The following is a 23,064-nucleotide window of genomic DNA, read 5'->3' on the forward strand; positions in this document are numbered from 1 at the left end:
TGGTCTGCCATTTTACTTTTTACTCTTTCCAGAATTTGGAGAATGAGATAAGCAGTCGGGATGCTTTAACCAAGGCAGTGCTGAGTACAGGGCAGAAACTGGTACGGGGAGGCCACTCAGCCTCTCGCAAGATTACGGAGCATATGAAGAAACTGGAGACTTCTGTAGAAACATTGAAAGCAGAGGCTCAAGACAGGAGACAGCGGCTCATGCAGTCATACGAGGCCCATCTGTTCCTAAATGAGGTAAAGATGGTTGACAATAGATTTATTTTAGTCTTCCTTTGCTTAAAAGAACTGATACCTATATTGTTGAATGGATGCAATTGCTGAGATACGAGCAGAATTCATACTGTCCTGATTTTTCCTGTCTGGTAAATATGGATACAGTGGAGAAATAACTGTAACTGCAGTGAGGGATAAACATGTAACCTTAATTACTGGGTTCTGGGTATGTATTTTTTTGAATAGTATCTGCTAGATTGCCTTACAGGAAGACACCTAAGCTGCTTTCCGTTTTCAGTAATGTGTCTCTTTGGCCACCACTGCTTTCCAGGGTTTTTTTTTTGTCTTGACCTAAACACAGCTGTGTTCAGGCTTGTCCCTGTATTTTATACAGCTACTGGAGGTGGAGGCATGGCTGGCAGAGAGGAGCTTCATTCTGGAGACCTCTGATTATGGGAAGAATGAAGAATCCACACAAGTTTTACTTCGTAAACTTGAAGCTACCAAGCTGGACATGGATGGTTTCAGGCCCCGGATTGAGAAAGTACAGGAGACAGGTGCCAGCTTAATAAACAAAGGCAGCCCAGAGAGGTAGGAAAGTGAAAACAGGCTTCTGCTCCAGGTCTAACAGAAATGCGCAGAGAAGGCAAACACAGAAGAGTTCAACCTTCAGTAGCTGTTTGAGGGCTTGTTCAGAAATACAACTTCAGGGGACATCAATCTTTCCTTTAACCACCATCACGCACACTGAGCCCCCCAAAAGCTTGATGATTGTTTTAATGTTTAAATGACTGTTGTTTTTTAAGGACAGGCCAGTTAGTGCAAATCAGCTTCTTTGTCCATTGTCTATTTGCAGGCACGTCATGTAGTTCTTATTTACCATAAAGGTTCAAAAAACATTGTGCTTGGGAAAGGCAACAGGCATTCTTTATGGTTCACTGTTTTTCATTGCCAGTTACTTTTATATCTAGGGAGGAGGAAGTGAAAAAAAAAAAAAAATCCATGTAAGATACTTTAATTTACTGAACTAACTAGTTTTAACAGCTTTGCATAACTCACTCGGTGATGTTATCTGGTTTCTTCTGTATTTTGAAGGTGTTGAAAATTCAACCTGTCAAAAAAGACAATGATCAAAAAGAACAGTAAAACAAAGACATACCTTCTGATTCTTGTTCTTTGCAGTCCAGCCATACTTTCAAAACTCCAGGGGATCCTAGCAGACTATCAGTCTCTGCTACAGAAGGCTGAGACCCGGAGAAAACACCTGCAAGAACAGTTCCAGCTCTATCAGTTTGAAAGAGAATTCCAGCTGGTGGATGCATGGCTTTCCAGTAAACAGTCTGTGGCAGAGTCTGACGACTATGGGCAGGACTTAGATGATGTTGAGGTAAAATAAAATAAAAGGTATTGTATGTATTGTGTGGCAAAGCAGGAATATATTTGCTCCCAAGTTTTGTGTAGCTGCTGATAGTGAAGCATGTTCCAGTGACAAAAACTAAGCAAAACAGTTCTCTCTGCAGCAAGAACTTGGGCTGCTTTCTGTCTGCTCATACAGGGCTCTCTGAGGTAGCACCTTCCAACAGAAAAAGTAGGTGCATCAGAAAGTTATCTTTTTCTTGGGACATGGTGTGGTCAGCACACTTTACTGCTGACCCTGATTATAAATTCGAAAGGATGTAAAATTTTGATATGACCAGGGCCATAGTCTTGTAACAATTTCAGTGGAAAACAGTGGGATGCAGCATTCACACCTCCAGCTGCTGATTTCAAGGATAAATTTCTCCCCAAGGCACACAGTGCATAGATATAATTCATAGCGTCCCCTCCTCAACAACTGCTGCATATGTGGACAGCCTAACAGGCTATGTTTCTTAGCTTTTGATCTGGGCAGCATCCATTAGTTAGGATGTAGGTGATTTTTCTCTGTGATATGTTAAATGATCAAGATATAGATGCCACCTTCTGAATCCAGATCATCTGGATTTATTGAGTGATTTGCACTTGTAGACTGCGATACATAGCTTTTGTGTTATACAGTACAGAGAAAGTGATTCCTTCTGCCTCTCTCATAGTAGTAAGCAGAAATTCTTATATCTGTGTCACCATTTATCCTGCAGGTGCTGGAGAAAAAGTTTAAAGATTTTGTAAATGAGGTGAAACCTCTGGGACATTCCAAAGTTATCTCCTTAAATGAGTTAGCATCTAAACTAGAGAAGGAGTTCCACAGCAAGATGGACATTATCCAAAAGAGAACGAAGCAAATCAATGAGACATGGGAGAAGCTCTGTCATGCCATCCAGATGAGGACAGAGGTAGGAAATTACATGAACAATTGGGGTATTGCATCCCCTGCAGTTTCCTGTGTCCTCCTTCCTTTCCCAAACCAGTGCATTGCTCACATTGAAATACAAGGTTTATAAGAGCAACGGGTGTGTTCTGTTCTATTCCCTTTATAGCCACTGCTTACCCTACTGTGTCTGGCAAGATTTATACTTGAAAGATATTTAACAGCCTAGAGTAATTCTGTTCTCCTTAATTCACTGCTAGTTGTGGTTTCTTGAAAAACGAAACCAATCTAATGGTTTACAGCCACTAACAGGAGGCTGTCTCTGGCACTTATTGGACTCTATTGAACTACTTCAGCGTATTAAACAAGATGAAAACTCTCCAGACTTTTTTACTGCGTTAGTTACTTGAAGTCAAAGAAGGTGTATGGGAGAGAAGGTGATAGAGGACACAGAGTCAAAACCCCTACTTTTTGGCAGCAGTTAGCTGTTAAATCAGTTCACCCCCTCTCAAAAAACTTCAGTCACAGATGTGTTTGGAAAAGCAGAGAGGACACATAGAACTCAACATTTTTGTTTGCTTTAAGGAGAACATTAAATATCAGATGTCCTCAACACTTCTTTTTCACTACTGTTGCATATGCATTTTGCTTAGAAGTAGCTAAAGCCCACTATTATCTGCTAGCCACATAAAATGAATGATAATTGTTAGTATATAGTTTGAATTTAAAATAGTGTTAGAACATATTTAATCCTTTCATTTCAGAAAACCTAATTTTCTCTTAGGTCCTGCTATTTTCACTGTTTGCAGGGTAGGCCTGTATTACAAGCAAGATTTTTAGGGCACTTTCTGTGGCTGAGGAAGCTACCTTTAGAAGCTAATTCATGTTCTCCATCTTGATCGTTCATTTTACATATGGAGATAAATTGCTCTTTGGAGAAATCTGTTTCTTTCCATTGACAAAGAGAACTTGTGGAAATCGAGTTAGCTTGAACACCTCACTTTCAGGTGACTTAATTATGAGGGAGTTTCACTCCTGCTTTTGTTCAGCCTGAACTGCATTAGGACATATTAGAGTTGCCCTTTTTTGTGCTGCAGATGTGATGTGTAGTACTACCATTAAATTTTTTCTTTATTCCAGAATCTAACAGCAGCCCGGCATGTTCACCAGTATGATCATGATGTGGATGAAGTAAAGGGATGGATGCAGGAGAAAGAGGCAGTAGTGGATATAGAAGATTATGGATATGATCTTCCAGGTGTACAGACACTTCTCAGCCAGCTTGAGGGAGTAGAGGTAAGGAGATCTGTCATGAAGTAGTGGCAGAAAAGCATCAATGGCAAAAAAAAAAAAAAAGAGACTGATGCTTGCCTTGAAAGCCTTGTTTGCAGACCAAAAAAAAATTTCTTGTACCCTGAAATATTCTTTGTGCTTCACAGAAGTGGGCCTTTTCCTCCTGTTTTTAATATTGTGATATTATATTATTAATGCTTTTCCATCTAAGGATGAGCTTCTCTTCTAAAATCTGTTCTGATCTATTATGATTAGAAAGGTGTAATATGAATGACAAGAGACTACAGCTCCACGCTTAGCAAAATAATCAGTGTGTCACATCTAAAGAAGCTTCTTTGACATTTGATGATGAATGTTAAATGGCATCAGGAGGAAACAGAGGAAAAGTCTTGACAGAGTCAGATTTCCAGCCTCTGTGCAGCCAGTGGCTAGAAAAGATATGCACCATCTTTAAAATCTGCTTTTGATAGATGCAAGTAGTGAGTTGGTCTTATAATCCATTCTGTCTCTGTTCCAGAGAGATCTAGGAGCCATCATGAAAGAGCTGGAACGGATTCGGGGAGAAGCTTGGCACCTCAGCCGCACATACCCTCAAGTCAAGGAAAACATCATGGAAAGACTGACAGATGTAGATGAGTGCTGGGAAAACCTGGGCCAGAAGTTTACAGAGAGGAAAGCAAGACTGAGCCAGGCAGAACAAGTACAGCTCTACTTCAACGACTGCAGGGAGCTCATGTATGTGTCGGCCCTTTGAATTTGGCAGTGAGCCTTATTTCTTGTCTTTCCCACATAGGATTATCTAAATGACACCAGTCACATATGTGACTCCTGTGCCAGGTGCTACCCATCTTGTTTGCAAATCTCTTTGGATAATAATATGTGTCACCTTCTGAACAGCACTTCACAGAATTTACCACAGATCAGAGGTGACCACGCCACTCCACTCCAGCACAATGTGCATGACAAACCCACATTTTTAGACTATTTCCTAGACAGTCTTGGAGAGTTAAGTCACTCTGGATAGATTTAGTAGTCTCATAATTCCAACAGAAAATATTGCTAATTCTGTAGGAAGGTGGGGGAGTCTCTGCTAGACAGTTGAGCAATTTGTACACCTGTATAGACACCAGTGCCTGTTTTTCTCACAGTTAAAGCAACTACATTAAAGATAACCTTCTAGAATAGGTTAGAACTTCCTCAAGGGCTGAAGGTGTTTTGTACACTTGTATTAAATGCCATTGCCCATAGGCACACACTCTTCTATCCATTCTCATTATGGGTATTTTTTTTGTAAGAATTCAAATGCTGTGCAATTCCATTATATATTTGTTTTTTCCTTTTTTAATCTGAATTAGAACAAAATGCAGAATCTACAAAATATTATTTTTTTAAAAAGAGATGTTGTGCTACATGTTTCATTTTTTTTTAAATCAACATGCTGAATTTTCTAATGTAAAAATTGAAATAAATAACGGAAAGATGCTATGCTGAAAGTGGCAGACTGATATTAAAATACTATATTTTATTATTTTAGTGTAATTTTCATCAAAATTGATACATTTTTGATAGAAATTGTGTTTTTAAACAGAATTTCTCACAGAAGAAATATGGACTCTTTAGTTCAGTGTCATTAATGGAAGAGTTAATCCATGACAGGAGTAGAAATACAAAGACAGTAAAGTGGTTACCACTGACTGTTGGAGATTTACTATGCTAAGGGGTAGATCCTGAGCTCAGTTAAATCAAGATGCATTGGTTTATGCCTGTTGAGGCTCATGGAGTAGAAAATATTCCTTAAAAAGTATCTATCAATACACTTCTTTGCATGAGCGCTCTGTGTGCCTATGAAGTACTTTCATGCATGTTGAGAAGGTTAGATGGACTGCTGAAATTCTCTGTGTCCCTGCACCATGTATAAAACTGCGAATGTATACAGCCTAGGCTTTTGCAGTTACAGTTCTTTCTGGGGATTTGAATGCACAGCGCTTCAGTATGTATAGATGCTGCAGCTGCCCTTCTAACAGGCTGGGTATCACTGGGAAATCACATTAGGTTATGAAAGTCCACAGATGCATGAGTGAATCTTCATCAAGGTATTTGTATATACATATCTTTTGTGAGCAAATAAAAGTCTGTAAATGCGTCCACAGCCACAGGATGTGTGCATTTCTGAGTATCCAATAGACTCAGAATCCTTCTGTTTTTACCCTTTTTGACTCTATCCTGTAGGGCCTGGGCCAATGAGATGCATGCACTAGTGATATCTGAGGAACTGGCCAATGATGTCCTGGGAGCTGAACTGCTTATCAAGCGTCATGAGGAATACAAGCGTGAGATAGAGAAGCAGTGGCTAAAATATGAAGAAATGCAGCGGGCAGGAGGTGACCTGATGAAGAATGGGCATTTCATGTCTGTGGAGGTGTGTTGCTGAGTTGAATATCTTACAAACAAGAGTGAACAAAGACATTAAATAGGCAGGAGCTAGAGATTTGTCTCAAAACAGAAGAACTGAACAGGACAGTCAGGTTCTCTTATTAACAGCTGCAGACTTTATGTGATATGTAGAAAAAGAAAACACATTTTTAAAGTTCTTGCTTCTCTAAAAAATAATTTTTGAAGCTGACCATAAAAGAATAGTCACTGGACTGACTATGGCTATGTGGGGGGTAGAGGGGTATTGCTATTCCACAGGAAAGTTGTGCCACATAAATGAGATTTTAGCATTTAACTGCAGAAGACCTAGGATAAAATACCTCACAGTACAATCAGCTATAGGATGGAGCGATGTCCCTGAGTGCACCAAAAGATGTGTAATTCTTCAGAAATGTTACAGAGCCAAAGGGGCAAGAATGTTAAAAGTTCCATGATCCTGTTATCTATGTACCTTAACATGGACCATTGACTTTGCAATGGTTCAAAGCTTGTCTTAATGCTCTCAGTAGATCCAGAGATTACACCATCAAAAACATCTTCAGAATTTATGCAAAATTATAGTACTTCCATTACAGAAAGAATTAGAGAACTTCCCACAGTTTAATGCTCTTCACTGTTGCCTTGCCATAAATGGATGTATTTGTTGAATCTTCTGGTTCTCACTAGTTCTATAATACAAATTGCAGGGATATAAATTTTCATCATGGAAAAGCATATAGCAGAAGATTGGTCATACAGTATGTGGAATATGCATACAATTATAATATATAGCTATACAAAATACAGGCTAAATGAATTCAAGTAAGAAAAATGAGGACTCAGAGATCCTTTCTAAACTATGTTAACACCACAAAGTTATCTAGAGGTCATCTTCAGGATCATGAGGGCAGATTACATGCTAGTTGACTGTCACATGAACGTCTGATTGGATTTTTCACCTCTTGACATTGAATTTTCATTTTTCTAGATTGAAGAAAAATTGTTAGAACTGTCAGAGCTGATGAAGAAGGTAAAGGAGAGTTGGGATATGAGAAAAGAGTTATATGAAGAAAACTGGGAGATTCAATTACTCCGCAGAGAGCTAGAACAAGCAGAAGCATGGCTGGTTGCCAAGGAGAGCTTTCTTTCAGACCCTAGCTATGGGGTGAGTAACAACCATGCAACACTATTAAACTGTCTCTGAGCATACACTGAGTGCTTGGGGCCTGAAGTTAATCACAGTCTAAACAGCAATGTACCCTTGAGATTACAAAGGGCAGGAGCTCTGTCGTCTTGCAGAAGTGAGCCCAGGAGAGTTGCTGCATTTTACATGGTGATGAGCTCCAGGAGATGGTGGCTTCCAGGAGGTGGTAGAAAATTGGGTGGAATTCCAGATCATTTTTTCACATAATAGGATAACTTGCAAAAGGTTCAACCTTCTCTGTCATGTTGAGAGCCTATTTTGAAAGGAAAAGGGGTTTTTCCCCACCTTGTGTTGGGTAGTAGAACGGTTTGCACAGAAGGCTTGGTAGCTAGCTTGCAAATTCCTATTTAAACACCAGCATACATAATTTTGAGATTTTTTTTCTCATTGTTGACTGCTTATAAGATGGCAAAACTATGTCATAAACTCAGGTATCAGAAACTAAGCAGAGAGCAAGACAGAGGTTTAAGATGCATGTGTTGTATGGCAGGAATAAACGCTGTGTCTAGTACAAGCTGGAGTCCAAGTACCTAATCTGTATGTAAACAGCTGTAGTTGGAAGCCATGGTACTACATGGCTTCACAGAAAAAAAAAAAAAAAAGTTGTTGTTTGGGTGCTTTTTTTCATTTACAGCAGACAGACTGGGAGCTACAGACCTTTTTTTAAGTGTAAATTAAGATGTTTCACATGCTACCAGGGGTTTAGACATTCAATTACAAAAAATTCAGAATCATCATTTGACTACATAGAATAGGTAAATCTGAAAATTTTAGGCATAATCTCTTCCATTGGATTTGACTTTGGACTTCCGTATCTTATAATTTTTCCATTCAGGATTCAGTGTCTGAAGTAGAAGAATTACTGAAGAAACATCATGATTTTGAGAAAATGCTTGCAGCTCAGGAAGAGAAATTTGCACATCTCAGCAGAAAAACTAAGGTGAGAAACAGAAGGTTGACAAGCTGCGTAGGAAACAAGATAATGTGGGTCCTTGAATGTTTGGGGCTCAGTAACTCCATGGAAAAATGAACTCCTGTGCTGAGATAAACAGAGTAAACGAATGACAAAAGCTGGGATATTGCAGACAGAGCAGTTGAGAAAAAGACCTATATGTAGATCAAAAGAGTCCAACTAGCTTGCAAAAGCTCTAAGGGAGAAGTGGAAACTTTCTTCTGCCAGGAGCAGCAAAAAAGGGTGTGTAATGCACTTTGCTGTGTGAGAAACAGGGTGATCCCTCACTACATGGATGGACAGATTTTGATTCATTCAGGATTCCAGCAGGGAGCTGTAGCCACCTGACAGTGCTGGAGGTTTGGAAAGGGCTGAAAATAAAGGGGGAGAGCAAGGCAGAGAGAGGCCTTTTTCCTTCTGGCATCAGTTCCACAATGGATTGTATTAAGTACCAAAAATATTCTGTCAGCCTCCCAGATCCTGTTTCAGTGGGCTTTTTAATTTTTTTTTCCTGAAATAAGCAGCAAAACATAGTTCTGTGTTTGGCATTAGGTTAAAAATTAGCTTAGCTGAGTCTGCCTTTTGATCAGTGATTTGCAAATTGGCTAAATGAAGGGACGAAGGTTCACTGCTCTGAAATTTTCTATGAGAACGCCCTTGGATACCTACCGTTCCTACAGCAAACTTAAAGAAGCAGTACCATAGAAGAGAAGCATAATTTCTCCAGGGGTATTAAAGACTCAGCCTCTAGAGAACTTACCAAGGGCAGGATTCACTGTATTTGACATTAACTGACATCAGTATTCATGGTTTGGGCAACAAAATAATACTCAGCACATAGTAATTAAAATCAGTTCCAATTCTAAGAATACCAATGGAGGCACAGACCTTAAAATTCAATGCCAGGAGAAGAGTGTATTTGAAAAATTATTCCTGTTTTAAAAAATAAATAAATAAAATAAAAATCTTAGGTAAGTATCCATGAACGCAATGAAGATTATTAAAAAAAAATAATACTTGTGTTCTACAGAGGGAGATGAATCTTCTTAAACAAGTGGACACAGAAGAGAGTGAGCAGAAGGATAAAGGCAAAGTTGTGCGAGTTCCTTCTCTGAAAAGAAAAACATCTGACAAAAGGAATACACCGCCAAAAGTGACAGAGATGAAGAGCACAGCACCACTGCCATCTGTGCCCTTACCCAGCTTATCCTTGAGATCCCCACTTGAAACTATTTTCTCCCCCATTGAAAAGTCTCCATCAACATTTCAACAATTCATTGCTGGAGGAGACCCAAAAGTGCTGAGCAGCAACAAAACAGAAACAAGAGCTGAGAGAAGGCTCAGTGAGATTATCACTCAACCTACACCAAGGACAGTGGGTCCACGCACTACATCTGTGGAAAGTCGCAGTTCTTTAAGCTCTCCTTTATCTCCTACTCCTACAAGCCAGCAACGCAGCAGCAGTTTGTCAGAATCGTATGCCACAGGCCTTTTATCACCTCAGGAAAAAAGTGCTAGGGGCTCTGCTTTCTCCAACCAGCAGACAAAACTGATGGCAACTCCACCTGAACCTCATCAAAAGTCACTAAATAAATCACCAAACTTACTGCTGTCTAACTCCTCTCAGGAGAAATTAGAGAGTACATCTTCGGTAAGTCACAGGGATTCCTGGCTTTCTCCTTGTGAAACTGCTATCCTTTGCTTGTTAAAGGAAGGAAATAAAGTTCTGTATGAAATCCACAAACAGCAGTATACAGTGGGCATTTCAGTGGATACACTCATGGGTCCAAACAGCAAGGAGCATTTTATGTGCAGTTGATACACTTTCCAAAAAGATTGTTGACTTAAGCAGCTGGATATAGTTTAAAAGCATTTTTAATTTGCTCACTTTTATAGCCTAGGCCTTGACAACTGTGTTGGTTTCTGTTTTTCTTTCCCAAACTAGAGGTTATTCATGCTGCTGGATACTCAGCAGGGCACTTAACAAGGGCCAGGAGATGCTGTCTCAGAAAGAGGCAAGACTGCTGATTTATGCCTACCCTCTGTATGAGTTGATGATGCTTAGTGTCCACTGAGTTTAGAAGTCAGAGAGAGGCAGGACTTGGTGGCACCCTAGCCAAAGGGCTGACCTAGTGTAACACTAGAACCAGCAACTCCTGTTTGCTCACTCTGGCAGGAGATGCACTGTTAACTCATGGACAGGTAAAAATTGCTCCCTTCCCCTCTTGTGCTTTGAGAGGAATGTGTTTGTCACATACCCAAGTGTGCCAGCACGACACCATACATTGGTGTAACTCAGTATTATTGCAGGGGTGGTATGAATAACTTTAGCAATTTAAGTTGTAAATTGTATTAATAATATAAAAAATATGTTTGTTAATTAATATACCACTATAGAGTAAAATCCATTTTTCTGGGGATGGGGCATCCACAACTTCTTTGGGCAACCTGTTCTAGTGCCTCACTACCCTCATAGTGAAGAATTTTTTCCTTATATCTAATCTAAATGTACCCCCTTTCAGTTTAAAGCCATTACCCCTTGTCCTATTCACTCCATAACCTTGTAAAAAGTCCTTCTCTAGCTTTCTTGTAGGTCCCCTTTAGGTACTGGAAGGCTCCTATAAGGTCTCTCTGGAGCCACTTCTCCTCCAGGCTGAACAACCCCAACTCTCTTGGCTTGTATTCACAGGAGAGGTGTTCCAGCCCTCAGATCATCTTCGTAGTCCCTCTCTGGACTCATTCCAACAAGTCCATGTTCTTCTTGTGTTGGGGGCCCCAGAGCTGAACACAGTAGTCTAGGTAGTGTCTCACCAAAGCCAAGCAGAGGGAGAGAATCAGCTCCCTCAACCTGCTAGTCATGCTTCTTTTCATGCAGCCCAGGTTAGCTTTCTGAGCTGCAAGTGCACATTGCCAGGTCATGTTGAGCTTCTCATCAACCAACACCCCAAAGCCATCCTCCTCAGGGCTGGTCTCAATCCATTCTCTGCCCAGCCTATATTTGGGCTTGGGATTGTCCTGACCCTTGTGCAGGGCAAAATTGCTGAGGGTGCGCTCAATCCCACTGTCCTTGACACTGACAAAGACATTAAACAGTGCCAGTCCCAATACCGAGCCCTGAGGAACACCACTCGTCAGCGGTCTCCACCTGGACATCAAGCTGTTGACCACAACTCTTTGAGTATGACCATCCAGCCAACAATTCCTTATCCACAGAGTGGTCCATGCATCAAACCATGTGTCTTCAATTTAGAAACATGGATGTCATGCAGGATAGTGTCAAATGCTTTGCATAAGTCCAGGTAGATGGTATCAGTTGCTCTTCCCTTATCCACCAACACTGTAACACCATCATAGAAGGCCACCAGATCTGTCAGGCATGATTTTCCCATAGAGAAGCCATGATGGCTGTCACAAATAACTTCCTTATTTTCCATATACCTTAGCGTAGTTTCTAAGAGGATTTGCTCCATGAGCTTGCTGGGCACAGAGGAGAGGCTGACAGGCCTGTAGTCCCCTTTTTTTCCTTTTGGAAACTGGGGTATATGTTACCCCTTTTCCAGTCAGTGGGAACTTCACCAAGCCGCCATAACTTCTCAAATATGATGGATAGTGGCTTAGCAACTTCATCTGCCAGTTTCCTCAGGACCCACAGACGCATCTTATCAGGTCCCATGGACTTGTGCCCCTTCAGGTTCCTTAGATGGTCTCAAACCTGCTGTTCTGGTACAGTGGGTGGCTCTTCATTCTCCCAGTCTGTGCCTTTGCTTTCTGTGACTTGGGCGATGTGGCTGGAGCACTTGCCGGTGAACACAGAGGCAAAAAAGTCATTGAGTACCTCAGCATCCTCCATATCCTGGGTAACCACTTCTCTCATTTCGTTCGGGAGAGAGCACACATTTTCCTTAGTCTTCCTTTTATCACCAATGTACCTATAGAAACTTTCTTGTTGCCCTTGATGTCCCTGATTTAAGTCTATCAGGGCTCTAGCTTTCCTTACCTGTTCCCTGGCTCCTCAGACAATTTCTCTGTATTCCTCCCAGGCTACCCATCCTTGCATCCACCCTCTGTAGGCTTTCTTTTTGTGTTTGAATTTGAATTCTCTTCATTTAAGTAGTATGTCAGAGATGCGACTGCAGCATTGAGAAGACTTTTAGCTGTGCTGTGAATGTAAAGGCTAGGGACAGTAGAGACCAGTTTCTTTGTGTGGAATGTATCTAGAAAGAGCTTCGGAAATTATAACGTATGTTTAAGGGCCATTTTAAAGTTTAACAGCAATGTTCTTGTGTATCTCAGGTTTCTGCAAGTCTCCAGCACATGGAGGGATTCCTAGAAAAGAGAGACCAGCTCCTCCCAGGAAGACAACAGGTAGAAACAAATGCCATCTCTCTGGGTTAGTTCATCTTTCCTTTAGTTATAGTCCAGATCTGGTCTGACTTCTTCAGAATTAACTCTTGCTGAAGAGAAGCTCAGGACTGTGGGTTTAATTCAGTTACCGTTAAAATGCATGAAGATGTGTCTGCTGGCTTGGGCAGTATCTCATCAAGTCCTTAAGAGAAACAGACAATGGAATTTTTGCCTGTCATGGGAATCATGCAAAACAGGGTATGTCTATGTTTAGTGGATTTATGGACCAGAGCTAGGCTGTATGAACATGTTAATTATGTTCCCCTAATTATAAATACATCAGCTGAAATGGGGAAAAAAAATCTTAAAAAAAAAAATTAAAAATACAAGTTTGTATCAGCATGTGATGTTTTGTGGGCAGAGGAAGTCCCCACTCCCATGCTCCCAATTCTTATAATTTCTAACTGTTCTAGAAGAGAATTAAAGTTTATCTTTGAAGAAGTGGTTTGTTTAATCCAGGACTGAATGAAACTGAAATCTAAATTCTCATCCCGGGAAAGATTATCGTTTCAGGTCAGTAGGCTAATGATCATAACAGGGCAGGAAATTTTATAATATTCACCACTAACCTGTAGACATCTGAGTGTCTGCTGAGGTATTGCATGTAAACAAGTTGTCTTGGATTGTTTGTCCCATAAAATAATTCCTCTGAAACTTTTAACTTGAAAGATGTCTAAAAAAAATTTGTATCTGGTATGGACCCCATCTTCTGAAAGAGAGATTTAGTTTTTCCTCTCTTCTGGCTACACTAAATTGGGTCTTCTGTGATACCAGACTTTCATCTTACCAAACAAGAAAAACTGTGACTTACCTTCCTCAGGTCTTTTTCCTTCCTTTCCTCTGAATGATGAAATTATCAACTTGATTCACTGGCATAACAAAGTAAGAAGAAACACAATTAATAGGATCCTTCATCCAGAAGGGTCTCATGGCACCAGGCTAACCTTTCTCTGGTACATAGTTGGGCTAGGAAATAGCAGCTGCTTTTGCACAGTGTTCAGTAGGATTTGTTTAGGAAATGGAGAAGAATTCAGCAGCCACATTAGACTGAATCGTGCACTTAACAAAAGTAGACTGTGACCAGCAAGCAAGGCCAGCATTCCAGCTGGGAAAAAAAGTGGAGCTTTTAGTGGCCAAAAATAGATGTAAATTGGATTACCCACCTTCTCTCCAAAATGTTGCTGACCGCAACACAGTGTGGAGCTTGCTTGCACAATGTTACATCATTTGTTCAGTCACGACTCACAGTGAGACCCTTCCTGAATCACCCACACCAACAAGAGCAGGTTCTGTTTTTTCCAAGAGATCCTCATGACTAAGAGAGCTTCTGTGATCATAATCTGGGCAGCTCCTGGCTTCCTGTGGAAGTTGCACATGAAACATTTCACTGTTTCAATAAAATATATAGCTAATAATGGGATTTCATTGCCATTTCTATTCATGTAGCCAGCCTCAAGGTCTTGGAAATCCTTCTACGTAAAACTTGATGGATTAAAGCTTGATTTCTATAACGATGAAAAAGAAGCATCGAAGGTAATTTGCTTTTTGAATGTTTCTATTATCTCTGTGTTTGCCTACCTAAAAATGCATTAAAAAATAGAGTAAGATTTGCTTGGCTTTGTGGCTGGGGTAATCATTTATCTTTCAAAGGTCAGTGAAAATTCAATAATTGTTCAACTGACACCAGCTATAAGACAGAATAATAAGCTTTCAGAAATTTTCTAATATATTCCTTAAAAGAAGTATATTACTGAAGAATTGCTTTCAAGACACAATGTAAGAGTCCATTGTTCCTCTGTGGTTCTTCCTGTTCAGTGATCTTCATTATAAAGCAGAAAAAGATAGTATGGTTGTGTAGTCTGCAGGTTGGTATGGAATTAAATACTAGCAGAAAAGACGCAAAAGACATTTTGTTATAATTTCATCTCTCTTCAGAACATATTCACGCTCCTGTCCCTCAGCATTCCTGGTGCCAAATGTGAGAGGCTGGTAAATTACAGCAGGAAAGAGAACGCCTTCATGTTGAGGTAAGTCTTGTGGAGAAGTGCATTAATAAAAACCTCCACATCTACCTGTATGGTTATATTTGCCTACAGTCACCTAAAACTGTATGTAAGGCAACGTAACTGTATGTTGTTAGGCATAACTGAAATGTCTGACAGTACTTGCCCTGCTCATAAGGAGAGCAGGTATAAGGTGAGGCTAACTAGAATTCACCTACTCCTATCCTTATTTTCAGGCTGAGAGATGGGGCAGAGTATTTCTTTGCAGCACCTTCTCAGACACTGATGGAGGACTGGCTGCAGGCACTACAGAACAACACAGGTACATTCTCAGTTCCTTCAAGAATGAACTGTGTTTTTAGCAGGTGGTGGTGAGAGAAAGAAAAGAGACTGAGAAAGTCTCCTTAGTCTGGGGCATTTTGAGCTGTCCTTTTGGCCTCTGTCAAACAGCAGTTCACAAGTCACCTGCCACCTTGCGACGTAATGACCTGGGTGACTTTCAAAGCAGCCTTACAATTGTACTGCAGCCAGCATCAGGTTATTCCCAGGGAGGGGCCTTGCCCCAGGGATGTATTAATCCTTTTATTAAGGAGTTGCTTTAGATCTTGAGCAACAGCTTTTGTTCTGAATCTAGATCTCTTTCTGGACACCTCACCAGACAATAGCTTACTGGAAAGGAAACCAGAGCACAATTATAACAACGATGTTCAAAGAAAATTGTTACTGACCCAGAAAAGGCAAACTCTGCCTCTAACACTACTTCAGAAGGCTTTTATTTGTCTTCATTGACTCTGCAGGACACAGTAACAGACCACATTCCACAGTGATGCTGCCGCCTATCACTCCAAACACAGAGACCTCCCAGACAAAACGGTGGGACTTTCCGGACAGAGACTCTGCTGAAAGACTCACCAGCAAGGGCTCACTCCTGAGGTAGGCACTCTGTGCCATAAGGCTAAACTGATGTCACTTCTGTTTCTGCCTAGGTAGCACTTACCTGCAAAGGGAGATTGCTCAGAGGTCAAAAAGTTGCGCTCTTCTGTCATTAATCCAGTAAAATACACTTACGTTGTTTGTGATGTGCCACAGCCAGTTTGTAAAAATGGGACTCACTATAGTCAGCCATATCCTGTCTGTGGTTGATGACTTAAAATTGGGACATCCAGAGAAATTCTTGTATCACCTGTTTTTGGCACCAAAGTTACTGAAAAAAGTATCTGATCTAAAGACTGGTTTATCTATATGCTCAATGGAGAGAGACTTGTTCCAACAGATGAGGGAATCAGGAGTCTACAATAGGTGCCTTGGATTTTCCTCTGCACAGTCTCTCTAGCAGAGTCTGAAATGAACCCAGTCTCCTAATTCAAGGGAGCCAAGCCAATTGTCCAAAGTTGCACTAGTCAGATAGTTCAAAGAACTCCAACTTTCCTCAAAGGCAGTTTTGAGAATCCAGACACAGGCATATGAAACACACCTGTAGTGTAAATCAATTCCTGTTGCATTTGGAGTCTCAAAAATTTTACAGATTATGATGTGAATTCCTAATCCCTCTGCGTGGTGGATTTTTGCTGCTGAGATAGATGTCTAACAAGTTCTTACATATGCACAGTGACTTTAACTCCTCTAGACTGTACCTGATTTTCTGGTGATGCATGTCACTGACAGGAGAACACCTTCCTTCAAAATCAAACCGGAGAGAGAGTCTGCAGAATTTTCCAGGGATTTTAAGGAAGATGGAGCTGCAGCGGCACGAGCCTCCATCACCACCCTCAGCCTAGAACAAAGTGGTAATAAAACAAAACTGCTGCCATCTCTACTAGAAGCAGGAAGAGAAAAATAACATTTGCCTGAATGAATATCAGACCCTTCACCATTGTATCTTAACCCAGCCCTCTGGAAATTTATTGATATGTTTTAAGTTAATCACCACCCTTGGAATTTATTTTAATTATGTATTAAATCTAGTAAAGCCATTAAAAATAATTAAACAGGACTGCATCTGTTATACTTTTGTGTGTACAATGACTCTGTCATTCACCATGTCACCTAAGTGGGATCTACTCCAAGGTAACTAATGGAAGAGCAGAGGGACCTGTAAACCAGAGAGCTCAAATGAAGTGACTCTGCAAGACAGAAATGGGGAACACCAAGCAGAGTCAGTGAAGAGCAGCCACCTGCAAGTAGGTTTGCTGATATCAATGGATAAGATTTAAGAGGGCTGGGCAGTCTGTACACCACAGAAGCAGAAGTCTCAAAAGAAACATTTGTTATGTAACTCTTGCACTGTTTTGTAGTCTCCACAGTCTTTCATTTTTACAACACATTAACCAGCAATTCCCCAGCTCTTTGCCAATTCTTTCTAGATAAGGTTACCAGGAAAAAAGCCATGCAGAGTTACAGATTTTTAATGATATCTGAAACTAAAATAATGCATGAACAATCAGTTTTTCAGTGTGAAATGGGAGGAAAAGCTGGATAGCAAAGCAGGAAATCTAGTCCCCAGGCCACTGCTCTCAGAAAGACTAAAAACTAGGTTGATTAACATTAACCAGCCTATTGGGAAGCTGGTTTGAGTAGGATTTACATAAGGTAGTCTTTTGGGAAAACTTGGATAAAGAAATTAAACATGTCCAATAGTACATTATCTGCATGAAGTCTCATCTTGTTATCATTAAACTATTAGTTGTTTTCACTCTTCTTAAATTCCTATAGCTGAACAGGGTGTAAAGTGCACACAAATTACCTCATCTTTATCTCAAGGTGCATGCAGCAAAGCCCCAGAATGATGCAGCAGTAGCAGTGCCATACAGATAGGTAACTCCATCAGTAGAAATCTGTTCTTTTTAGCAAGTAGTATAACACAATGCTTTGAAAAGTTACTTCTCCTTGGGCTAAACACGGAAGTGTTGGTGGGATGGAACCTCTGGAAGTCTGTAATTCAGTGTCTTACTCAAAGCCAAAGAATCATCAACACCAGATCAGGTACAGCTTTGTCTAGACAAGCCTTAAAAAACCCTGGGGATGGCAAATCCACAGTCTCTCTGGGTGACTGTGTAGTGCAACTCTACTCTGGGTGAATTTTTGTCCTAAAGTTTTGTATGAATCTTCCAAGGCAGGACTTGTGCCTGTTGTCCCCTGCTAGGTCATATATGGTTGTCAAAAAGAGCATGGACTCATCAACTTTGTACCTGGGCTTCAACAGTTGAAGGTGCTTCTCTTTTTCCAGATTAAGCAAGTGCAACTCCACCAGTGTCCTGTCATAGGCTGTGTACCCTCAAACCCCGGATCATCTCAGTAGTCTTTCATCACACCCACTTCAGTCTCTCTGCTTCCCCCTTGACCTGTGCATTTCCAGACTGCTCGCTATATTACATGTCTGTCCTCCTCACTCCTGACTAAAGGGGGTTACACCTCTGACATAGCCCATTATGCAATTTGCAGTGCCTAATCATACCGGCTGTAATATCCCCTGTGCCTGCAAAATGTTTTCAGCAGAGCTGCTACTTGGGCAGCTGCTGCTCAGTCTGTGCTGACTCAGGGGCATATTCTGTACCTGGTGCTGAGCTTTGCACATTTTCTTGTTCAATATCATGAGATTTCTGTTGGTTTTCTCAAAGACCTTCTGGGTTGAAGATATGCCATTTGTCATGTCAGCCACTCCCTGATTTTTCAGTATTGTCCCCAAATGTACTGAGGATGTGATCTCACTGTACAGCTCACTGATTAAGTCATAGAACAATATTAGTCACAGTTATTTACCCCAGGATACTCCATTCGTCACTAATCAACTTCTTGCCATTGTAGAAGGCAGCTCAGCCAGTGTTCAAGCCATCTAACTGTGTTTATCCAGGAAGATTTCCACAATGTCTAAATGAGAATGCTCTTAGAGACAAAGGACAAGCCTTACTAAAGCTGAAGTATGTTACATCTACTTTTCTCCACATGACCGCATACCCTGTCATTTCACCATGAAGGCCAATCACATGGTCCAAGCCTGATGTCCCCTAACTAAATCTGTGCTGAGTGTTCCTGATTTCTGCCTTGTCCTTCATTGTGATTGGAGTGAAGCCCAAGAGGACTCACGGCATGACCTCACCAGTGGCTGTGTGAGGCTGAGTGGCCTCGTACATAGTTTACCAGATCCTTTCTTGCCTTCGCATTGGACTACCCCATCCTGAGAGACCTCCAGACACCATAATGCTTCATAGGTAATAGAGCAGCTGCCTGAGTCATGCAGCTGGCTATTGCAGCACTTTACTGAACATCTAGGTTCTCTAAGTAGATCCTGATCTGCTGCTTCCCAAATGTTGGATCTCCCAAGTCCTCCCCTAACCACGCTGGTACACATAGAGGCCTGGGACTAGGGACTAGGGTGAGTACTACCTGTGAGTACTGAGAAAGAAAAAAAAAAAAAAAAAAAGGAATCAGGAGAACGTATGGAATACTGCAGCCTTTTCCATATTGTCCATCATTAGGTTTTTCTCCTTCATTTTTCTCCCTAGTGGCAGACAGAGCAGAGAATTGGAACAAATGAGAATGAAAACTTGGGAAATAATGCTGTGAAACTGCTGGATTAGCTATGTTGAACTGAATCTTTTTGTACAGAGGACTAGGCAGAACCTTCTTGATGGACAGATGTGCACATCCACACACGTGACTGCACATGTGTGTACTTGTGTGAAGAGCTCCTCATGTTCCAAACTCACCATCCCAATGGCTATGCTGTGTTACTTGTTCCTTCGAAGTGGCTAAGACTGAGGACCAGAGTGTAAAGGCCTCACACTGGTTCACTGATGTCAGTTAAAGAAGTTACAGAGCCTGACAGAATGGTGGAGAAATTAAAAAACAAACAAACAAACAAACAAACAAACAAACAACAAAGAAAAAAGGCTTTAAAAAGTTTTTTACTGTGAAATAAGAACATGACCTGCAGGTATTTTTCTGGATAAAATGGCCTCATTCCTTTCACAACACTTTGTTGCACTGGAAACAAGATTAAGTCAAAAGTGTACACTGAGGGAGAGGAATAATCATCTCATCGCAATGGAAACAATTTGCAGAAAAGATTTGTCACCGTTTCCAGAAATGCAACCGTAACAATCCAGGTGGCCAGAGCAGCAGGCCTGTGGAAGACTTCTGTCTGCCTTTAAATTGTTTGAGCTTGATACTGACAAATGAGAGGAATTAGATGCCGTCAGGTCTGTACCTCATTCCCAGGGATTGTCAGTCACGCCAAATTGCATTACTGTGGTCTTACATGAGATCAGACTAAGAATAACTGCAATCTGATCCCCAGTCTCCAGAGATGAAAGATAAATGCACTTAATGCTTTGTCTCATCTTATGATGTTTTCACACTCTGTTTTTGCCTTGAGGTGCTGACATAAAGGACGCATTGAATCGGATGTGTGGTTATGGCAGCTTCTGGGTAACAGATTTTTTTGTAGTGTCCTAAATGGCACTCTGCAAAGTCACAGCTATCTAATGTAAGCAGTAACCTCACCCTATGATCTCACAAAAAAAATCCCTTGGCAGCCACGTGAGTGTCATTCCTGGGAAGAAGGCAAATAAGAGAGCAGTTTTTGCCTAATAAAATTAACTTTTCAGGGTTTGCCAGATTCTTATAGGGAAGAATTCAGTCTTTCAAAACCAATTAATACATTTGAAATGCAAAATGCCATGGGATTAAATGAGTGAGTGTAAGCTTGTCTTTCTGCACCTGTCAATGTATTCTCACACTTTACGCTATTCCACGGTAAATAATTTTCAACAATAAAAAGAAATAATGGAAATGATCGTCAGATCTGGCTGGGCTGTAATTTTTGTGGTCAGAAAATGTGACATCACTAGGAAAAAGTCCCATTTGCAAAATTATGTTTGCTAAGCTATAAATAGTCAACTTTCAAAGGTAATTTCTGCAATTGTTTCAAAGTGGTTGCATTTACCACTATAATGGGCAAATAAAGAGATAAACACATCTTTTGCCATTTGCTAGAGGAATGCAGCTGGGGGATGGTTCGGAGCTTTAAAAAAAAGTAGCTCATGAGATAGAAACGTCATTATTATACGTAATCATTTATTGCATTATTGCAAGTGTTAATTGAAGCATGAGCAGGGTTTGGTTTTCCAGGCATCCACACCCACAAGTAAGCTGGGGCTCACTAGTAATTATATGGGAAATGCCTTATAATGTTTCATATAGTAGTGCAGGTCTCAATGATTTTCCTAACAGGAGAGATGTGGTGGCTTGATGATGTCACCAGCTGGATTGCCCAGTCCTTGTGCTGTTACCAAGCCTGGATTCCCGAAGCAGAAGCCTTATGTGCCATATGATCCCAAGCAAGAACTCCACCCACCTCCACACAGCTCGTTTCCTCACCCCCATATACCTTCAGTTCAAGTCCTGTGTCCTTACCTGCACCCTTAAATGCTGGCACTGTGAAATGCACTGAGGAGGCGGATCAAGCAATTGTTTCTCGCAAGACATGAGCTGCTGTTGCTCAATAAGACTCTAATAAGTGCCAGCAGTAACAGTCGGAAGCGCGTCTCTTCAGCTGGGGTGCATGGGAGACATTTCAACATTGTTATCCCAGAGAAGCTTCCCCAGCAGAAACCCCAAAGATGCTGAGATGAGATACACACTGTGCTGTACACAGACACGTCAGCAAGAAGGGGATAATGTGCTCAAAGATTAAATTACCAGACTTATTTTGACCATGTATCTTCCCACAGTGCTGGTTGCCAGCAATCGGCTAGGAGCAAGCTGGAGCAATGTCATGTATTTTTATCTCAGGCACTGAGATCAGTTTGCCTTTCCAGTCATAACCTGATTGTGCTCTATGCTTCAACACTTAATTCTTCCCTTCACCCTCCTGCAAATAACTCTTTTACCTTCAGGACCTGGTTTATATCCCATGAATGTGGATTATGTTTTCTGCTAACAATGTCATTACCGTTATTAAAACTGCTGTTCCCATATGCCCATGGTCCCTTTAAGATTCTGCCTGTATTTGTCACACTGCAACACACACAGGTTGGTAGTTTATCATTACATGCAGGCACAGTTTTATGTTACCTGTAGTGCTTGTATCAATTAATGAGTTATGAATGATTGAAGCAGAAAGATAAAAATCCTTACCCAAGGTATCTTGCTGCTTGAATAGGATATATTTGCATTAGCATTAAGAGACCTGGTCACATAGGATGATACTCTTCCTCAGCAGGACTATAGCAGGAAGCTGTGTGCCATTTTTGACAGGGAGGACTCCTGCCTATTTCCCCTCTCCCCTGGTACCCCTCATAGCCTTCAAGATGTGTCCTCTACAGTGGCACAATCACTTTCCTAGTCCTGCTGGCCACATTATTTCTGATACAAGCCAGGATGCCTTTGGCTTTTTTGGCCACCTGGGCACCCTGCTGGCTCATATCCAGCCGGCTGTCAATCAACACCCCCAGATCCTTTTCCACCAGGCAGCTTTCCAGCCACTCTTCCCTGGGCCTGTAGCGCTGCCTGGGGTTGTTGCGACCCAAGTGCAGGACCCAGCACTTGGCCTTGTTGAACCTCATACAATTGGCCTCAGCCCAACGATCCAGCTGGTCCAGATCCCTCTGTATGGCCTTCCTATCCTCCAGCAGATCAATACTCCCACCCAATTTGGTGTTGTCTGCAAACTTACTGAGGGTGCACTCAATCCCCTCATCCAGATCATTGCTGGCTCCAATACTGAGCCCTGGGGAACACCACTCGTGACCGGCTGCCAACTGGATTTGACTCCATTCATCACAACTCTTTGGGTATGGCCATCCAGCCAGTTCTTTACTCAATGACAAGTACACCCATCCAGGCCATGAGCTGCTTTTCCAGGAGACACTGTGGGAAACAGCATCAAAGGTTTTACTGAAGTCCAGGTACACAACATCCACAGCCTTTCCCTCATCCACTGAGCGGGTCACCTTGTCATAGAAGGAGATCAGGTTTGTCAAGCAGGACCTGCCTTTCATAAGTTCATGCTGACTGGGTCTCACGGCACTAAGGATGATCTGTTCCATGACCTTCCCTAGCACCACGATCAGACTGCCAGGTCTGTAATTCCCCAGATCCTCCTTCTGGCTCTTTTTGTAGATCAGCATCACATTTGCCAACTTCCAGTCAGCTTGGACTTTCCTGGTTAGACAGGATTGCTGATAATAGAAAGTGGCTTGGTGATCACCTCCACCAGCTCCCCCAGTACCCTTGAATGGATCCCATCTGGCCCCATACACTCATGTGTGTCTAAGTGATGTAGC

General features: G+C 41.4%; 1 protein-coding gene and 1 long non-coding RNA gene across 2 annotated transcripts in view; one reads left to right on the forward strand and one right to left on the reverse strand.

The window, feature by feature from the left end:
* SPTBN5 (spectrin beta, non-erythrocytic 5) overlaps nt 1–16,786 on the forward strand; it is a 105,552-nt gene extending 88,766 nt beyond the window's left edge. Inside the window, exons 55-70 of the mRNA XM_065064558.1 lie at nt 33–245; nt 619–815; nt 1,407–1,611; nt 2,342–2,536; nt 3,652–3,807; nt 4,322–4,539; nt 6,034–6,223; nt 7,205–7,381; nt 8,256–8,360; nt 9,403–10,023; nt 12,666–12,737; nt 14,223–14,309; nt 14,712–14,803; nt 15,016–15,101; nt 15,577–15,712; nt 16,445–16,786. Of these exons, the coding sequence (XP_064920630.1) occupies nt 33–245; nt 619–815; nt 1,407–1,611; nt 2,342–2,536; nt 3,652–3,807; nt 4,322–4,539; nt 6,034–6,223; nt 7,205–7,381; nt 8,256–8,360; nt 9,403–10,023; nt 12,666–12,737; nt 14,223–14,309; nt 14,712–14,803; nt 15,016–15,101; nt 15,577–15,712; nt 16,445–16,619 (2,925 nt within the window). The 3' untranslated portion in view covers nt 16,620–16,786. The remainder of the gene's footprint in view (nt 1–32; nt 246–618; nt 816–1,406; nt 1,612–2,341; nt 2,537–3,651; nt 3,808–4,321; nt 4,540–6,033; nt 6,224–7,204; nt 7,382–8,255; nt 8,361–9,402; nt 10,024–12,665; nt 12,738–14,222; nt 14,310–14,711; nt 14,804–15,015; nt 15,102–15,576; nt 15,713–16,444) is intronic.
* LOC135579587 (uncharacterized) lies at nt 57–21,787 on the reverse strand. The gene is made up of 4 exons (XR_010472993.1): nt 21,194–21,787; nt 16,414–16,553; nt 1,384–1,488; nt 57–236 (listed from the first exon to the last, which is right to left on the reverse strand). It is a non-coding gene; the product is annotated as an uncharacterized LOC135579587 (long non-coding RNA).
* Nucleotides 21,788–23,064: the final 1,277 nt, after the last annotated feature.

Source organism: Columba livia, chromosome 5 (assembly GCF_036013475.1).
Source record: "Columba livia isolate bColLiv1 breed racing homer chromosome 5, bColLiv1.pat.W.v2, whole genome shotgun sequence".
Taxonomy (NCBI): Eukaryota; Metazoa; Chordata; class Aves; order Columbiformes; family Columbidae; genus Columba; species Columba livia.